The sequence below is a fragment of the Lepus europaeus genome, chromosome 16 (assembly GCF_033115175.1).
Source record: "Lepus europaeus isolate LE1 chromosome 16, mLepTim1.pri, whole genome shotgun sequence".
In the NCBI taxonomy this organism is placed as follows: Eukaryota; Metazoa; Chordata; class Mammalia; order Lagomorpha; family Leporidae; genus Lepus; species Lepus europaeus.
The window spans coordinates 56,054,907-56,073,693 of NC_084842.1; the positions used below are offsets into that span (position 1 = coordinate 56,054,907).

General features: G+C 37.6%; 1 protein-coding gene across 2 annotated transcripts in view; it reads left to right on the top strand.

Annotated features, from left to right (window-relative positions):
- ATP8A1 (ATPase phospholipid transporting 8A1) overlaps positions 1–18,787 on the top strand; it is a 257,106-nt gene that overhangs the window by 193,965 nt on the left and 44,354 nt on the right. For both annotated transcript variants that reach the window (XM_062213046.1, XM_062213047.1), the window contains 5 exons: positions 4,981–5,164; positions 5,248–5,358; positions 11,281–11,355; positions 11,458–11,580; positions 14,928–15,006. In XM_062213046.1, the coding sequence (XP_062069030.1) occupies positions 4,981–5,164; positions 5,248–5,358; positions 11,281–11,355; positions 11,458–11,580; positions 14,928–15,006 (572 nt within the window). The remainder of the gene's footprint in view (positions 1–4,980; positions 5,165–5,247; positions 5,359–11,280; positions 11,356–11,457; positions 11,581–14,927; positions 15,007–18,787) is intronic.

Genomic DNA, 18,787 nt, shown 5'->3' on the forward strand with positions numbered 1-18,787 from the left:
GTTGTCCCACTACTCTCTGTGTTTGAGTGTCTAGAACTGCCATGATACTCCTCCTATTTATAGTTAGACCACAGCCTCCAGCTCCCAAATTGGAAACCTCCGAGCTATCTTTGAAACTGCCTTTCTTCAGACCCTTGCACCTTCCACTGTGTCCTTTCTTTCCATTTTCATTACCCTTATCCTAGGTCAGGTCCACCGCTATATGAAACATCTTTTAAGCAATCCAAATTAATATCTTTAGGCATTGTCCCACTTTTTTTTTTATTCTTTGTTCTCAAGAGCTTTTAACATCTATTGCTTAGAGCTAGCTTGATGGTGAAACTAATCATGACATGCAGATAAGTCATCTGGCTCTAGTACATGCTGAATATACACACTTTCCATTGAAGAAGTGGATGTTTCCTTCTGCACCTAGCAATTTTTTGCCTGTCTTTACTATCCAGGGGAGAAAGTCTAGAAAATCTAATATCTTTTACAGAACTCCTCTTTTATTCTAGGGACAGAGCAGATCAAACAAATTTGCTGCCTAAAAGTGAACAGTCAGAAATGAGTAAGAATTGTAATGTTAGTATCATGGGACAATGAGATGAATTTTTCTTTCCTATAAAAGTGTCATTTATTCAGTTCCACTACTGTTTTTATACCTGCTCCTATGTTGGGTATAGTGCTAGGTTCAATATAGCTAATTTTTTAAAAGAAAATGAACACCAACAATGTAGATATAAGTTCTCTAGTGTGCACACTATAATAACTTCTAATATGAACAGGGTTTTTCTAGTGCCTTTTGTAAGGTATATTGGCTAGTTAGTAGTTGGGAGTATCTGTGCACACATAGACATAATTCATATTTAAATACATACTACCATTATAAATAATCTCTGCTTAAAAATATTATCTGAACCATTGAAATTAGAGGCATTAGTAGTTTACCTATAACTATAAATTACCTATAAATTCCACAAAGCAGAAATTTTGTATCCAAACTACACTGCAGAAAGAAAATGTATCTTAGAGTTATTTTCCTTTTCTGTCCAGTGGAAAAGCTGCCTGTGTTAGACCAGTATTTCTGCAGACTGAGACCCTATATTGTAAGGTCTCTTTGATGCCTGTGACTGCACAGGGTATCAACAAATGTTGGTTTTGGAGGCGAGGAGAGCGCTCACTCATCAGTCATTTGAATAGCACAATTCTCTTACCTAGAAGTGGTTGAATGTTTCATTGTGTACCATATGTTAAGGATCGTTTTTTAGGATTTCTTATGTAAGCTGCTGTTTTCATTCTGGTAGTAAATTCCTGATGAATTTCTAGAAGAGTTTTAATATTTATGTATTTTTGGTACATGTAATACAGATTTTTTTTTCAGTTGTCGTTTAATTCCTTCTCAATTTAAAACTTTTCAAATGAACCTAACAAATTTTAGTTAAGAATCAAGTAAGGTCTCATAAGTTCGATTTTTCTCTTTTTGTAATTGTTTTATTAGTCAACAGAATATGGCTCCATAGGGAATAAGTTGATATTCACAGGAGAAATCTTAGGAAGTTTATTGCAAAAGAAAGTACAGCAAATCCCCCACTAATAATCCTGACCTCTAAATATACCACGAGCAGACCTCAAGCTTAGTAAATACCTCAGATTGGTTACTATATAAAACACTCAGGATAATTAAGAAATACTGGGTTCCCCCGTGTTTCTAGATTTGCCTTCTAAAGGCAACATTAAAGTAACTTTTAAGTTCACACTGTAAATCTTTGAGATAATATATTATTATTGGTATAATTTTAAGCATCTGTATGAGAATTTTTTAGGTTGTTAACCCTAAAACACAGTCCAGTAGAAGAAATTATTGTACTCCTTTTGGCTACCCATAACAAGTCTCTTAAAGTATTATTTTTGTCTGTATGTATCTATGTACATATAATCTTTATCTATATTCCATTTAGAAAGGCAGTTCATGTAGCTAATCCCATTAAAAGGGTGCAAAACAAGGCTCATATAAGATGGACCACCTATATGCTCCTTCATTTAAATGGTAAAAATTTCCGGTGCTCTGATCTAATGTTCACAGGGCAGTAAGAGTTACTACACAGCAAATAAGAAAAATAATGAATAACATATGCAGAGTCCACAGCCAAAATAATATCGGAAAAGCATATTGCACTCAGTGTACTTCTAGGTTGTATGGCAAAGGACCACCCTCTGTTCATGGAGCCACAGGAAAGAAAACCAGACATTTACTAGATACTTAGTATTTTTTCATAGATTTCTCTTCTCCCAAAGAAGAACAGGCAACAATGGAAGAGAAGAAAAAAATTGTGAGAAATTTAAATCTTGATGCAAACCCACAAGAGGGGGAAGAAAACAACCCTTTATGATGTTTCCACATTATACATTAGATCATTACTGGTTCAGCTTTAGATAGTCTCAGTTATGGAAATGTGGTTTTTGATGGACACCAGGGCAAATTAACTCATGTGGGAAGGTTGTTCTAGGCTGTTATGAAAATTGTACAAGTATACAAAAGTCACCAAGGTAAGTAGACTTTGACTAGGGAAGGAGTAGCCCTTTAAGAGGGGACAATACGGCCATAAAAACAAAGACAATCTGGAGAAAAGTTCAGCTTATGAAGAAAGTTTTCCTGTTTCCTAGTCCCGTTGTTCTTATGGTGTGATTTCACCATGTATGTAGCCTGTTAGCCTGTTAAAGGGAATTTGTTCAATGTTTTCAAATGCTTCTCTTTTTCATGCCCATTTCCCATTTGCCTTCTAGATCATTTCTTAGCATTATTCTTTGACATTGACTAAATATCAGCTGTAGTCCATATTTAAACACTGACCTGGAGCCAGTGGGCTCACCAGTTTCTATTAGCCTGCTAAGAAACACTAAATAAAATATGAAAATTGTTTCAAAGAAAAATGGGGGCTAACATTGAAATAGCCCATTAATAGGCTGATATTCATTCCTTTGCTGAGTTCACAGTTGTGTCATTTTGTACTATTGCCAGACACTGACAGGAAATCCAAAGAAAAAATTAAAAATAATTCTTTCCTATAGCAACCATTGATTGAGTGCCCATTCTGGATCAGGCACCAAGAATACAGAGCAGAGCAGTCTCATTGACTATGCAAGCAAACTCACTGTCTGATGCAATGATTCTCAAACTTGAAATAAAAGCCAGGGTTATTCTGGCTGGAGCCATTCAGAAGGCAGAGAGGGCTCCTGAAGGCACATGTTTGTGCAGAGTATTACGGCTGGAATGTTTCCCACAGAAATAATCAGGAGACTGGGCAAAAATATATCCATTCTTTTAGGGTAATGGCCTTCATTTATAAATAGATAATACGTGATTTACCAGATTTTTCAACAGATATTTGTTACGTATCTATTCGATTTACACTTTACAAAGAATTTAACTCTTGAGATTTTTCTTGTCTATTAACCTTGTGTATGTTTCTTCTTTGGTTTAATTACTATATAACTACTAGACCAATTCTTGTTTGATATTCCTGTCTTTTTGTTGTTGTTGTCATTGTTTTAAGATTTTAATTTACAGGGGCCAGCACTGTAGGGTAGCTGATAAAGACACTGCCTGCAGTGCCCATATCCCATATGGGCACCAGTTCACGTCTCAGCTGCTCCACTTCTGATCCAGCTCTCTGCTGTGGTCTGGGAAAGCAGTAGAAGACAGTCCAAGTCCTTGGGACCCTGGGGGAGACACAGAAGAAGCTCTTGACTCCTGGCTTTGGATCAGCCCAGCTCCAACCATTGCAGCCATTTGGGGAGTGAACCAGCAAATAAAAGACCTCTCTCTCTGCCTCTGCCTCTCTGTAACTCTGCCTTTCAAATAAATAAAAATCTTTTTTTTTTTAAAGAAAAAAAAATCTATTTATTTATTTGACCAGGAGAGTGATGGGTAGGGGCACAGAAGGGGGTGGGGGGGGGGGGGGAGAGATTCCATCTGCTGTTTCAGTCCCCAAATAGCTGCAGTAACTAGGGCTGGGCAAAGCTGAATCCAAGAGCCTAGAACTCCATCTGGGTCTCCCACAACAGTGGCAGGGACCCAAGCACTTGATTTATCTTCTGCTGCTTTCTCAGGCTCATTAGCAGGGAGCTAGGTCAGAAGTGGAACAGCCAGTACTCAAAGCAGTGCCCATATGGGATGCCTAGCAGCAGCTTAACCCACCAGGCCACACCACCAGCTCCCTGTCTTTCTGTATAATATCCAATTTAGTGTGGGAAACATTAGGTAATTATGCAATACCTGTCTTTGAACCTTTCTATCATTTTCTTGGGGTTTATTTCTTAAAAGTATCCTTAAAATCTGAGAAAATTTACTTCAAATTTAATACGAAATTTGATTTTAGTATAGATTCTGGTATTTTCTGTTCTGACTCATCTGTATAAACAGTTGCTTGATTTCTACTTGACTATTTGAATAATAATAAATAAATAATAAGTTCTTGCTGTTTACTTTGGTTGAGATTCACCATGGTATCTGAGAACAGGACAAAGGATATCCAGTTTCCCACTACTAACTTGATTTTTAAGATGTTTTGAGTGTATAGGACAAAAAGACAAGATGCAAAAACTCAACACTTTTATTTCCAGGCACTATGTTAGTGTTTGAACTACCTGCAACATGCAACAACCTGTATGACCTTTTTCATTCAAATATGAAGAACTAGAAATTCTGATGTTGTTTAGGGAAGTAATGGAATTTCTGAACTCAAATGTTTGCCGTTCAACAAAGCATTATGTCTTCTAGCTGTCAGCTAGGGGTTAGCTTCTCAGACATATCCCCCTCTACCCCCCAGTTTCCCTTAAAGTGAGAACCTGATTAACAGAGAACTAAATATTTGTAAACCTAAGACTTACCCATTATGGTCATTCAGAGGACCATGCATTTGGATCTTTTGCTTCTTTTATCCTTCAAGACAATGACTTTTCAAAAAACAGATAATTAATAACCTGTTCTAATTTAAGGGTTTCTCCTCTTCAAAAATCTGAAGTTGTGGATATGGTGAAGAAACAAGTGAAAGTCATAACACTTGCAATCGGTGATGGAGCAAATGATGTGAGCATGATACAGACAGCGCATGTTGGAGTAGGGATAAGTGGCAATGAAGGCCTGCAGGCGGCCAATTCGTCTGATTACTCTATCGCTCAGGTAATGTCTGCAAGACATACCATTCCTCTCCATCAGCCACTGTTACAAAAAGGAGACACTAACTTTTCCCACTCTTTTTTTAGTTCAAGTATTTGAAGAATTTATTGATGGTTCATGGTGCCTGGAACTATAACCGAGTCTCCAAGTGCATCTTGTATTGCTTCTACAAGAACATTGTCCTCTACATTATCGAGGTAATAGCAGGTTAAATATAAAATCCTTACCATTTACCTATATATTTAAAGAAGTTTTCTTTCTGAAGATATTTTCTCAGTGTTTTAATTAATAATAATTCATTTATCCACTTAACTTTTTATGACTTCCTACTGTGTCAGAGCAAACAGTTTGTGGGCCATGGATGTTTAAATTCTGGCTAAAATTGTCATGTTGCTTTGGTAAGATATATTGAATTAGAATTGCTCATTAAATAATGTTTTCAGTTTTTAAAAGACTGCAAACTACTGCATTTCTACGAAGCTCAAAATCCTATCAATAAAAGTAATATGCTGTTGAGGGCTAGTAAACATTTGGAAAACTGTATTTAGAAAGAAAAGCAAGACAGCAGTAGACACAAAACTGGGGCTCGTGCTTGTAGTTCTTGGGGGAGGTGAAGGCGTGGATCTAAAAGGGTATACCCGTGGTGTTGCCAGTACTGGTGATCTGGTAATTTGCCTATGTTTCAAAATGGAGGGCTCAGTTACAAGAAAAGTTGCTCTTGCTATCCAGGTCTGTTTGGGTTTCTTAGTTTGATGTCATGAATTCAGATAATGAGAACTTTGTGTAATAATTTCAGAATATTTGATCCCTGGGCCTGCATAGCAAGGGATGTCTGTCATGCTTTTTGTGTTCAAATACAGTTGTGTGTTGCTTAACAGGGACATGTTCTGAGAAATGTGTTAGGTAATTTCCTCATTGTGCAAACATCATGAAGTGCAGTATTTTCATAAACTAAGATGGCTATGATGTCACTGGGTGATATAATCTTTCAGACTACCATCATATATGTATTATGTCATTGACTGAAATGTCATGGATGGCACTGACAACATAACATTGTTTTAGAAATGAAAACTTGGGTGAGGAATACCACTTCTATAAAAGAACTGAAGCACCTGCAGGGATTTAGGCACCAGGCTTAGTCCAGCAACTACAAAGGAAATCCAGTGTAGTTCCTGTCCTGTGGGAACTTGCCAAGAGAAATACAATAGAAGCCACACAAATCACAGATATTCCAGAAGCCACATTAGCAGAATGCAAAAAGTAAAACCCAAATTGGTTTTAATTTGATTTTTTATATAGTTCAATATATAAAAAGTATTATTTTAACATGTAATCAGTACATAAAAAAATCAGTGAGATACTTTTGATTCTTTTGTTGCTACAAAGTGCTCAGAATCTGGTGTGTATTTTACATTTACAGAACATCCCCATTTGGACTAGTTAGACTTCAGGCATTCAAGAGCCCCACGTAGCCAGAGGCTACCATAAATCTGTCAGTGCATCTTGCCCTCTTACTGACTCTTTCTGCACATCTTTCAGAAAACACAGGACCTACCCATTTGCTAAGCAAAGTAGTACTATAACCAAAAAAAAAAAAAAAAAAGATTCCACATCTACCCGTGTTGACACATTAGTCGCGGGCTTTTTTATGTTTGGGTCAGTTATTTTTTCTGCCTCTGTCCAAATGCTTGTCTCCTTGTAAAAATGAATGACTAAGCACAGTTCTCATGATGAGTCATGTTAATAAAATGCAAACTTTATTTTGAAGTGTTACAGGCAGTTTCATTTGTTGGTCATTAAAAAATCTGTAATTAGGTTATAACGCCTTAGAAAAAATAACCAAATATTTGGAAATATCCATGAACTTGAATATTGCTAAATTTGAAGGAAAATTTGCTTTCAAAATAGCTTATAAGCTCCAACAAATACATTATTTGTGATATATATCAATTTGTGTTTCTTTTCTAAGATACTTTCTTTGATTCTCAGTCCTCTCTATGTGTCTAGTTTTTCTAATGACGTGTTCTTCTCATCCCAAAACCCAGACATTCAAAGGAATGCTAACTCATGCAGTTTATTTGCATAGACTTTTGAAGATACCAGGAGTTTAAAATCTGCTTATAAAAGCATAATTGTATAAAAATGAAATGAGAGTAGTCAACTTGCCACATTTAAAACCTAGATGAGTTGGCAACCAACAATAAAATGGGCAAGATTTATGTACCAATGAGGAAAATAAAATATATTAAACTCAAATCAAAACTAAATCTGCACGTTCTGTTTCAAATCCAGAATTATGTGATTTGTGGTTGATTAGGCCTGACTTTCACTTGGCTCTGAACTTCAAGCCCCTTCATGAGATGCTTAACACTGATCAAATTCTTTACACGTCAAAAAGGAAGTGAATTCTAAACATTACTGGAAATCTCATTTTTATTTTTCTTTTAGCACTCTATGGAAATGTATTTGGAATATAATTCAACTGTCTTGGAAACAAATTGACCTTTTAAATCAATTCCCAGATACCCGACTTTTGCCAGCTAAAACAAGTTCTGCAGATGTTAATGGCTCATGCCAATACTGTGAATGAATAGACAGAAAACACATCATTGAATGTCTCTAGTGAGGACAACTGCCAGTCTCCAATCTCTCCTTTCAGTTTTTTGTGCTGATCAGGCGTGGGAGCAGAGGACTCATTGACTGTTTGTAAGCTGCTGTTTAATATGCAGAAATGCTCCATCAGGAAAATGTCTGTGAGGCTTTAGCTGCCACGCCTCTGCTGGGAGGTGGAATGTAGAAAATAATACCAGGAGAAGCAGGTCTGAGGTTTCTTTGCTGCTAAAGGAACAGTCTTGGACACTATGGGTTTTATAGATTATCTGCACAACCTGCTTTCCCATCATTGTATTGCCAGGAATGTCGCTGTCTGGCTATTTCATTGCCATAAGTTACAGGCAAACAAATACATACAGATCTGGCAGGTGGTCTGTAAAGCTCTGACTTTATACTGCTAAGCAGCAGCTCTAGGTGTTCATTTAAATTATTGGCTCTTTCTAAAGAGACTTTTTTTTTTCTTCTGAAATATCTGACTCCTTCCTGGCAAATAAGACCTTTTCTTTCAAACGATTAGTCACATCCAGTTTTGATGGGAAGATCCTAACACAATGTCGTGTTTTTAATTTCTAGAAGCTTTGAGTAAAGTCAACAAGTTGATGCTTTCCCAGTAAATTGTGCTGAGAGATGGACTCCCTGTGAATTTAAGTAATCTAGACACCCCCAGAGAGACTAATGTTTTCTTTCTGCATCTTTGGCTTTGACTGTTTTCTGGAGGGACTTTGATGTGCTTATGGTAATGTAGGTGTTGTCTTATTTAGCCCGGGATCTGTTTGTAAGATATGTAATGTAATATATATATATATAATATAACTTCAGTGTCAGACAGACCCATGACAGCCCTCTGCCAAAAGACTTCACTGATCAGGACCTCCTTTCTCCTTTAAATATGCAAACTTGAATACCAAAATATTTCAGTGAATATGTAGGGTATTGTATTGAAAGCTTCTGTTCTTATCTGCTGATGTCTTCCTCTTGTTGAAAAAGAAGATCAAATGTTAACTGTACTAAATGCAAGAAGTAAATTTCTATAAGCATGTTTACCTACATTTCAGTCACAAAAATAAAATAGCAAAGAAAGTTAACTTTCCCTATAAATGTTTGCCATAATGCAATCAATTTATGACCTTAAACTCTGAACTCAGCTAAGTTGGCCTATTTGCACATTCTTTTGAAACTGAAATTTTCTGTAAAGATTCTTTGATTTGTGGGAAGGTCTCAAATTTGAAGTTCATAGTAGACTTTGAATCAGAACCAAATATTATGCACAAAGAATCCAGGGGGCTGTTCACATTTAAAAATCTTTACTCATACAAATTTATTAACATTAACTTCTCACAGTATTGATGAATGCAAATGCATTTAGAAATATAGCCTTTGATTCAAGTCATGCCCATTAGATGAATGTAATATCAGAGAGATTCCGCTGTCTTCAGACCCATTAAGATTACCCAGTATCTTCGTAGACTAAGGAGGCCATAATTGAAAGTGTGTATTTCCATTATACCCTACGAAATCTGAAAGAGTTTCTTAAAATGTTTTGCTACGGTAGATCACAGCTGCCTTCAGGGAAAATACTACCATCACCCGGAGTTTCACAAACCTGTTTATATAGTCCACATCTCAAAAAGGCCAGATGCAAGAACACAATACAGAGCGTTACAGTCTGTTTTACCAGCTTGTGTTATACTCGCAAGACAGATAGACTACACTGAGCTTCCATAAAAATGCCAAGTTCTCGTAATGCTTCCATGCACAAAAGACTTGGCTAAGGGCAAATGTTAAAATTTTTTCTGTAAATACATGTAGCAAAGCAAGTAAGAATTGCGGATTTGCCTCAGATTCCTGTGTTTTGGCTATTGTTGCCCGCGTGAGAGAGCCCTCCCAAAACCGGAGCACGTTTCTCCTGTGCTGTTGCTGCCTTGCTTCCTCTTCCGTCTCATGAGGTAGACACTCGTTTTTATATTCATTCAGACATCCCTTTGCACTATGCAGTGGAAGACCAGTGTGGGTCCACAGACTGTCCATGGGGAGGCCAGCCTGGGTACATATTGATAAATGGTGAATTTGTAGCAATGCATGGTTCTGTAATGAGGTTAAATGAAACGTGAAGTGTGGCAAAGTCCCTGCAAATGCCACTGATGAACTTGCTGGTGAGCTGCATGTCAGGACTGTTCTAGTTTTTTGTGGTTGTAATTATGCTTTGTTTTTGTGTTTATGTAACTAGGCTTTTTATCCTCCCAAGTCAACTTAATTTTTAATATAATTTAGGTCTGCTTTTTAAAAAAAAGCATATATGTACTGTTGATTTACTGATAAACACTTTAATATTCCGTATGTTTACACATGTTGGAGAAAAACTTATCTCTATTGCCCCCTAATTTTGTTTCCAAAGTTAAAGTTTCTGATTTAAAATGAACTGGAAATTATATAAGAACATTGTGCACTAGTAGCTAAAGATTTGATTTTATTAAAATCTGTTAGAAATATTTTTAATTTATAAATTCAAATTGAACTTTTCTATAACAGTAATTATTAAGAACTTTAAAAACTAAAAACTCATGTACTTTGATCCCTTAATTCTACTCAAAGAATTCATCCTAGGGATAAAAAAGATATGTAGGATTTCAGTTCAGAATTGCCTAACAAAAACTGGAAGTGGAGTAAATGTCCAAAATAGTGTTATCTGCACTATAGAGTGTATCATTTAGTATTTGCAAGGATATATAGCAACTTAAGAAAATGCAAGTTACAGATGGTAAGGAGGGAAGGGCAAGCAAGGACACTATAAGCAACAGGTTTCCCCTAAGTTAAATTCGCAGATGTTTTTAACTGAACTCTGTGAATGCGAGCAACCAACAGGGAAGAAAGCAGTGACTATATTATTGCAGAAAATTATTTCCTAAATAAACAAGTGTTACCATTATAATTTTAAAATACTTTTCAATTGTGTCTGAATAAGCATTTTTGAAGGGAATTAAAAAGTTGTACTTCAGAAATTTGTATTCACTAAATAAAAGGTTTCTTTGGGGGGAAAAAAGAAGGAAATTAAAGCTAAAAACTTAATGGCATAGAAACACAACAGGTCTTCAAAAAGTTCATAGGAATGAATACTGTGAAAAACTTATGCATACATATCAGAAGTTTGTGCACCTCAATAAGCTTATCTTTTCCATTTTTCCACGAGTACTTTAAAGTACCCTCCTATATTAGTCACAATGATTTTAGAAACAAGATTATATTTATTTTTAAAAATCTGATGGCCTATTCATATAGTTCTGTTTTGATCCTCCAAGCAGAACCAGTTATGACATAAGCAACAGATATCTTATGCAAGCATGCCTTGAAATTAAAAAGAGAAGCTAAGCGATGCCATTTTCAACAGAATCTAGAAAACAGGCTTGCTGCTGCTGCTGCATATGGTTGCATAGGAAGAGATTCTAAGCTCTGCATTTCTGGTTTTGTGCTCTAATTTGGGGGGTTTTGGACTGTTTTCTCCCTAGATCTGGTTTGCCTTTGTTAATGGTTTCTCTGGACAGATCCTCTTTGAAAGATGGTGTATAGGTCTCTATAATGTGGTAAGTTTCTGATATTTGATAATTCCTGTTTTATTGAATATTTGGGATAAGGGTTCAACCTGTGTCTGGCTGCTGGGCTGACCGACCAATTTGTCCATTTAGATGTTTACAGCAATGCCTCCCTTAACTCTTGGAATATTTGAGAGATCGTGCAGGAAAGAGAACATGTTGAAGTACCCTGAGTTATACAAAACGTCTCAGAATGCCCTGGATTTCAACACCAAGGTAGGGCACAGTTCCCGGGTGCATGTTCACTGTGGGCTGATTTCCTGCTGTAATTCCTTGGGGCATCTGGTTTTCCAAAGGCAAGAAGATGCCAGTCTCCGCTATTTCCAGGGTGCCGCCCATGGCAAATTATTTCTTATGTTCTGATATGGTTAGGAAGGGGTTTTGTTAATTGGCTTGGTCTGGCTATTTTGTAACATGAAATTCAGACATCAGCATAGTTCATGATAGTTTGTAGGGAGCAATATGCCGGTCCAGCACACAGAAGCCGTGGTCTTTTTTGTCCTCTGGCTTCTGTCTCGGCCGTGTTGTGGGGAAAAGGTCACTCTTCATGGGGCCAGCCTTCCAGGGCTGACAGGGGCTGGCTTCACACATGTAAAGGGGTGGGCGTCATTGTATCAGTCTACTCATTCTCAGTCTGTGAACTAACTTCATCCTCATTAGAATTTTAGATTGATGGTACCAGACATTAAAATTATAGTCTCTGGGAAGTAAGTCACTTAATCATAATGCCCAGTATTCCCAAGCCATGAAACTAAAAATACAAGATAAAATACTCAGTATTTTATCTAAAAATCCTCTTCTGGGTTTATGTTCTGCATAAGAAGCCATAGGCTACTGTCATCTCTTGTGATGTGAAGTATTTATCCATCCCAGCAACAACAACCAATAAAAGGTATCATTTTCTGCATAGTTTACTGTCCTGCTAATATACACGAAGTACTATTTTAAAAAAAGTTCACAGAAAATAGAATTAAAAGATGATTTATTTTGGATTTCAAAAATTTTGTGAACAAAAATTAATTTATCTTTAAATTACTATTTTTCCATGAATTTTGTAAAGTATCTTCATGTTCTAAAGTATTTCCATTGGTATTCATTGGTAGTTCGGGTTTCTGTTTAGTGAAAGTGAGGAAGGAAAAATTGAGATTGTAACAATCAATGTTGGCACCATTTTAAAAATAAAAATTTTGTGTTCATATTATAAAAGCAACAAATACAATCCATCTTCACAGAATTATTTTCACTTAATAGAGTCCATTTTTATTAGCATGTTACTGACAATTAGATATAACTTTAATTCAATGTCTTGAGTTTCAGATAGTTAATAGAGGATATTTTTAATACTTATTAATTCATATTGCTCTCCAGTGATGGTTATTCTCTGGCCAAGGAAATAAAGTGAAGCAGGTGTCTTGGCACCTCTAACCTCACACCATCAATGGTAGAGCTAAATTTATAGCCCAGAGGTTATTCTGAGATTTGATCTTCACAAACATGCTGTGTGTGTGTATGTTTGTGCTGTCACATACAACTGGATGGCACTGTTTAAAATAATTGAAGTCAGTTAAATAAAAGAACACACTCATTCTGGAAAGTGTCTCTAATAGTCTCTTTTAAAGCTGTTACTGTTTGTAATAAGTTTTATCTATGATTTCATTTTTGAATGTTTTATTTGGGACTTTTAAAATTTATTTATGACATCCAGTTTGTATTTAATCCCCACTGCATTGCTATAATGCTTTTGCTGCCTGTAGTGGACATTTGCAAATGACAGGAAGCCACAATCAGGGCGGATACAAGAAACAAGAGCTCTTACTTCCCTGAAAGGTAACCTGTGAGCTAGGAAAGTCCCAGGCCTACTGGTATACGCACAGTAATTCTCATCAACTCAGGCAGTGGCATCGACCACAGGTCCCCATCTGCCCCAGCTCAGATTCTGTGCTACCTTCGCAAGAGTAAGCTTCCCAGCCACAAACTTGGCCAGCTCACTCTTGCTTAACAACATAACTTATCTCTCATGGGATTACTGAAAGTCATTCTGCAAAGTACATCCTTTTGTGCCCTTTGTACATGGGAACTTGGACACGATTTTGTGGCCGGGAGAAAGGTGTAGCTGGTGGTAGCTAGTTTCACTGTGGATACATCATCCTTTGTGTCCTTTGTTGCTGCAGAAGTATTTGACTATCGGCTTAGTCTATACTTTTACCAAACTCACCACATCAACCCAAATAGGTTATACAGTCGCCATATCTATTTGAATATTTTTGGTTTGCATACACAAGTTGCTGGCCGTTTTTTGTAGGATCTATCGATTTTTTGAATGATTTCTGTGAGAATTCTGTGATTAACTCCCATAAAGTGTTTTCAGATGCAGGGACAAATGACTACAAAATGCGTAGTTGTGTACACAGCAGTTGCTGTGGGTCCACAGTGGAGGAGCCTTGTTGCCTTGAATGAGGATGCTTACGTTTGTTATGGTAAAAAGGGTCGGAGGCTCCGAGGTCACGACCGGGGTTAAAGGATTAGCATGTGACAATAAGTATTGGTCAGGAAAATGGAAAAGTAGAACTAATTTTTCTTGCACCCACCTGTGCTTTCTGTCAAATAAAAACTTGTGTTAATGACATAGTGAGGAGAAGAGACAAAGGTTAATGAGTAACACAAGTTCAAATGTGTAATGTATTGGAGCGTAAATTGGATCATACAATCCAGTGTGGCTGGGTGAACTAACAAAGGAGATTGAGATCACAGTGGAAAATTTTGGGAGGCAGGCAACTTAATTTCTGTTGTTTGAACAGCTTAAAACTATTAATACATGCCAATTTGATTTAGCATCAGTGTTGTTTGCAGGAAGCACTTTTAAATGACAAAACTGCAACTGTTCAGAAGGCCACAAGAATTCTAAACAGTTTTTGCTATAACTTAATCTTTTACTTCCATGTTACAAAGAAACTACCATTGATACTCGTTCTTAAAATACAGCAGACATAAAAAGTAATAACTATTCAGTGATGTTATAGGTTAGGAAACTTGATATTTAGCAGTGTTCAGAAAAGAATTCAGTCACATTCACAATGCTACAATGACTACACACTGAAATGTTATACTTACCATTTTAAATAAAATGTGTATGTACTTGTTTCTATGTGTGGAGAGAGAGAAAAGTGTGAGATCTCTACCATTGCAAAGTTTGCAGTTGCATTTCACATAAGAGATTTCCCCAAATTACAATCTTCTTAAAAGCCATCCTTCTGGAATTATGAAAATAGTCAACTTAAAGAGTTTCTGTTTTTCAGGCAGAAATTTAAACGCTTGAAACTTGGTTTGTAAAAAGCGGGCAAAAAATTAAAGTGAAGCTGAAAAAACATTTTGAGAAACATAAAAATAAATAAATGACCCATGAAAGTCTAAGAGGCAGAAAGTGTCTGTCAATTCTATTAATTCACAGTGGTGGCCCGACAGAAACACGTTTTGTGAATCTAGCTCATAGATAAAAAGCAAGGGCAGAGTTCACAGCGCTAGTTTATCGCACATGGTTCTCATGGATTTTTGTTTTCCCTCAGGTTTTCTGGGTTCATTGTTTAAATGGCCTCTTCCACTCAGTTATTCTGTTTTGGTTTCCACTAAAAGCCCTTCAGTATGGTAAGTAGAAAGGATATGAATGCTAAGAGGTGACTTTTTACTTTTTTAGAAAAATAACTCATTGTCAATATATGCTGAAAATTACAGCAGTGTCAGTGTTTCATTTTATGATATTTTCCTGAACCTAAAATGCATGCATCCCAAAGCTGTACACACTTTAAAGACTTTTATTATTCCTTTGGGAGCAAAGTGATTTAATATATGCAAAGCCTTTCTTCTTTCCCTCCCATGTTTTCCATACTTGCAGAGAGTTAAATTTTAAGGCCCCCCCCCCCCATTGATGGATAGCTGGAAGACAATAAGTGCTAATGTTTTATGTAGTCTCTTTATTATACCTGGGAGGCTTGTGCCGAGTGCTTTAGACTGGACCTAATCAGACAGGCTAGCATTTTCAAGTGTGCTGGGCTGCCGTTCTGGATGAGATTTCTAAGGTTTTTATGTTCATCTCGGCAGGTAAACTTTTTCTCTGCTCATTCTGTGGGATTGATTTTATTCTGTCCACTTCAAGAGACAGGATTGTGGTTCATTTCCTAGACACATAAAAATGATCCCACAGCTGCCTTCGAGACCAGCCCCCTGCAACGCTTGCGATTGGGCTACTGTGTCCTAGAGCAGACCTGGCCTTGAGATGTTGGGGAGAACTCAACCATTCAATGCCTCTGCTCCAGAACTGCAGTAATTAACAAACATGGCACATGCTCCGCCCAAGGAACTGTCCATCTTCTCCTGAGTATAGGCCAGGCCCACTGTGCCCACAGCAGAGAGTGCTGCTGGCCAGCTCGCAGTAGCCAGAGCCATCCTTGTAAAACGTAAATCAAGCCAGGTGCCTCTTTCCCCAGAAACTCACAAAGAACATTTAGAACAAAGCCCCCACCACTGTACCCCTCCTCTGTCTTCCCCAGGTGTTCCCCTCCCTCAGGACTCTGCTCGGAAGGGCCCTTTGAGATCACTCATCCCACAGAGCCACCAACACCTGCCACACTCACCCTTGCGCTCTGTGCCCTTGTCCTCCTCCTGTGTCCTCACGCACTTGCCTGTCAGGGTGCACTGCGTCCATTTCCTTCGTGCTGGCCGCCGCCTCTGTTGGGACCAGAGCTTCAGCAGGGTGAGGAATGGGTCAGCTGAGTTGTATTTGCAGGGCTTACAACAGCGCCTCTCTGCTCTTAGGCACTCGGTAAACTGTGCATGAATTCCAAGAGCACGTGAACTACAGAGAAGACGTAGGTCATGTCCTAGTAGAGATTTAAATCTCCTGTGTGCAGCAATTACTCAGTAAATTATAGCAGCAAATATTTCTCAGGTTCTAGGTCATGGGAATGAGTGTGGTTAGAACATCTAAATATAAGAGTATTGACCCAGTGGGCCAGGATAAATACAATGAGTTTGTCTGTTTTTGAGATATAATTTACACACCATAAAATTCACCCTTTTAGCCTATACAACTCAAGGGTTTTCAGGATACTCACAGAATTGTGCAAATGTCACCAATATCTAAAGCCAGAACATTTTCACCACCCTATAAAGAAAGCCTGTATCAGCGCAGTTAGTGACCTAGGAGTTAAGCCATCAGTTAGGAGTGCCTGGATTCAAATCCCAATCCAGCTCCAGCTTCCTGCTAATGCACTCCCTCAGAGGCTGTGGTGACACTCCGGGGGTTTCTGCCACCCAGCTTCAGCCCCCAGCCTGACACAGAGCTGTTGTGGGATTTGGGGAGTGAATCCATAGACAGGAAGCACAGTGGGTGTGGGTATGTGTGTGACTCTGAAGTAAATTAGCAAGTAATTTTTTATCTGTAAAAAAGACACCCATACCTATTAGTAATCATTCCTTAGTTTTTCCCACCCTCCCCCCACCTTAGCCTTTGGCAAACACTGATTTTTCTATTTCTGTGGATTTTCCTATTCTGAACATTTCATATAAATGCAATTATGTCACAAGTGACCTTGGTTCACCCATGTTGCAGCATGGAGTCAGTATTTCATTGCTTTTCTAGGCTGAGTAATATTCTACCATACATATATACCACCTTGTGTTTATCTGCCCATCAGTTGATGGACATTTGTATTTATTTCAGTTTTTGGAGAAGAGGAATATTGAAGTCCAGGGTATAATTCAGGATACCCTGGGCCTTAGTCACATTCTCCAATTAAAGTTTATTTTCAAAATACAAAATCAATGTAGGTTTAGGAGGCAGGGCATATCAAGTCTCTTAAACTACTATTTCACCATTCTAATTTGAAAAAAAAAAATAAACTTAATGTTAAAAATAGCTCAATCCAGCAAACATCCAAACCACCTTGGCAATCATGGGGTTTGAAAGGAATTTGCAGGTAACTGCTGTACCAGTAGTCCTTATATTCGTCACTACTGCCTGCCCTTTTCCCTTAAGAAAGTCCTTGAAAAAGCCATAAAATTAATGCTTTTATGAAATCTTGAAACTTGGTTTGCACATTCAGAATTCTCTGCTGACAAAAGGGGGAATGTGCATAAAGCACTTCTGCTTATCGTGAGGCAGTGGCCGTCTCCAGGAACAGTGTCCTGAGGGTTGCTTCAGTGGTGAGCTGAACGACTTACTTGGAGGAGGTTACAGAATCTTGCACAGGGAAAAGATCAAGTGCAAAGCAGGCCAGTGGATTTTGATGTGATCAGATACAAAATGTTCATTGATTGAATCAGGTTCCACACGGCAAGAAAACTTTCAAGAGAGTACTCTCATCTTGAAGAAACTACTTGAGTTTTGATGTATCAAAGAATACCCTGCCCTCCTTTATAATTCCATGTCTCTGTGAAGCTAGTTTTCCCTCATACACTTGTATGTGAGGCAAAGCAACATGTGAGAATCCAGCTGCTTTCTATTAAACCAGACATTAAGAAGATTGTAAAAATGTAAAACAATGCCAATTTTCTCACTAGCTTTTTTTTATTTGGGAAAATAGCTATTTCTCCTAAAATCTGTTGTTTATGTTACCATCTCTTGGATTTATTGCTGTTATTTTTAGATAAATCAGGACATTTTTTGTTTTTGTTTTAATTTCTAATCTGGTAAATATTGATAGAAATAAACCATGTACACAAAAGCATTTGGGGGTCTTCAGTGATTTTTCAGCATAAGAGATGCAAAGACCAGACAGTGTGAGAATGAGTGATTTACCAGAGTCGTGCTGCACCAGCCATGCACCGGACACCATGCGTGGTGCATTATATGTCTCCTCACCTTAACCTCCAAACCATTCCAAAGGCAGGTAGTTGCACTCCCTCTGTTAGGTAAAGAAATTGGGTTCCATGAGGACTCATTATAAATAACCCAGGATGACACAGCTTGTGACAGAACTAAGCCTGCATGTGCTCCCAAAGCTCCCCACCACCACTCTCCCTGTCTCATCCTGTCCTTTATTCTAACATATCTGTATATTGCATTTACAGATTAGAATTTGAATAAATGTTCTTGTACACATGCATAAATAAAATGCCATGCTACACAAAACATGAAATTTGAAATATTTCTATAGTGCCAATGATTTATTCAGTTACTTTTACTTTTTATCAGTAAAAGACATTTTTGTTTGCTAGCTATCGCTTCTTTCATCTAAAGACTCAGTTTTTGAACACCGCTTGGTGCTGTTGGCCCTCTGTGAGTTGGTTTTATGAATCCCTTTTTGGTTCAGTTCCAATGATTTTATGGAGAAATTGCAAGAAGGATCCTAACACCTCATCCACACAAAGTTAGCAAAGTTCTCTATTAGAGTTCAGAATAGCTTCTGTTGTCGTAAAGGCCATATCT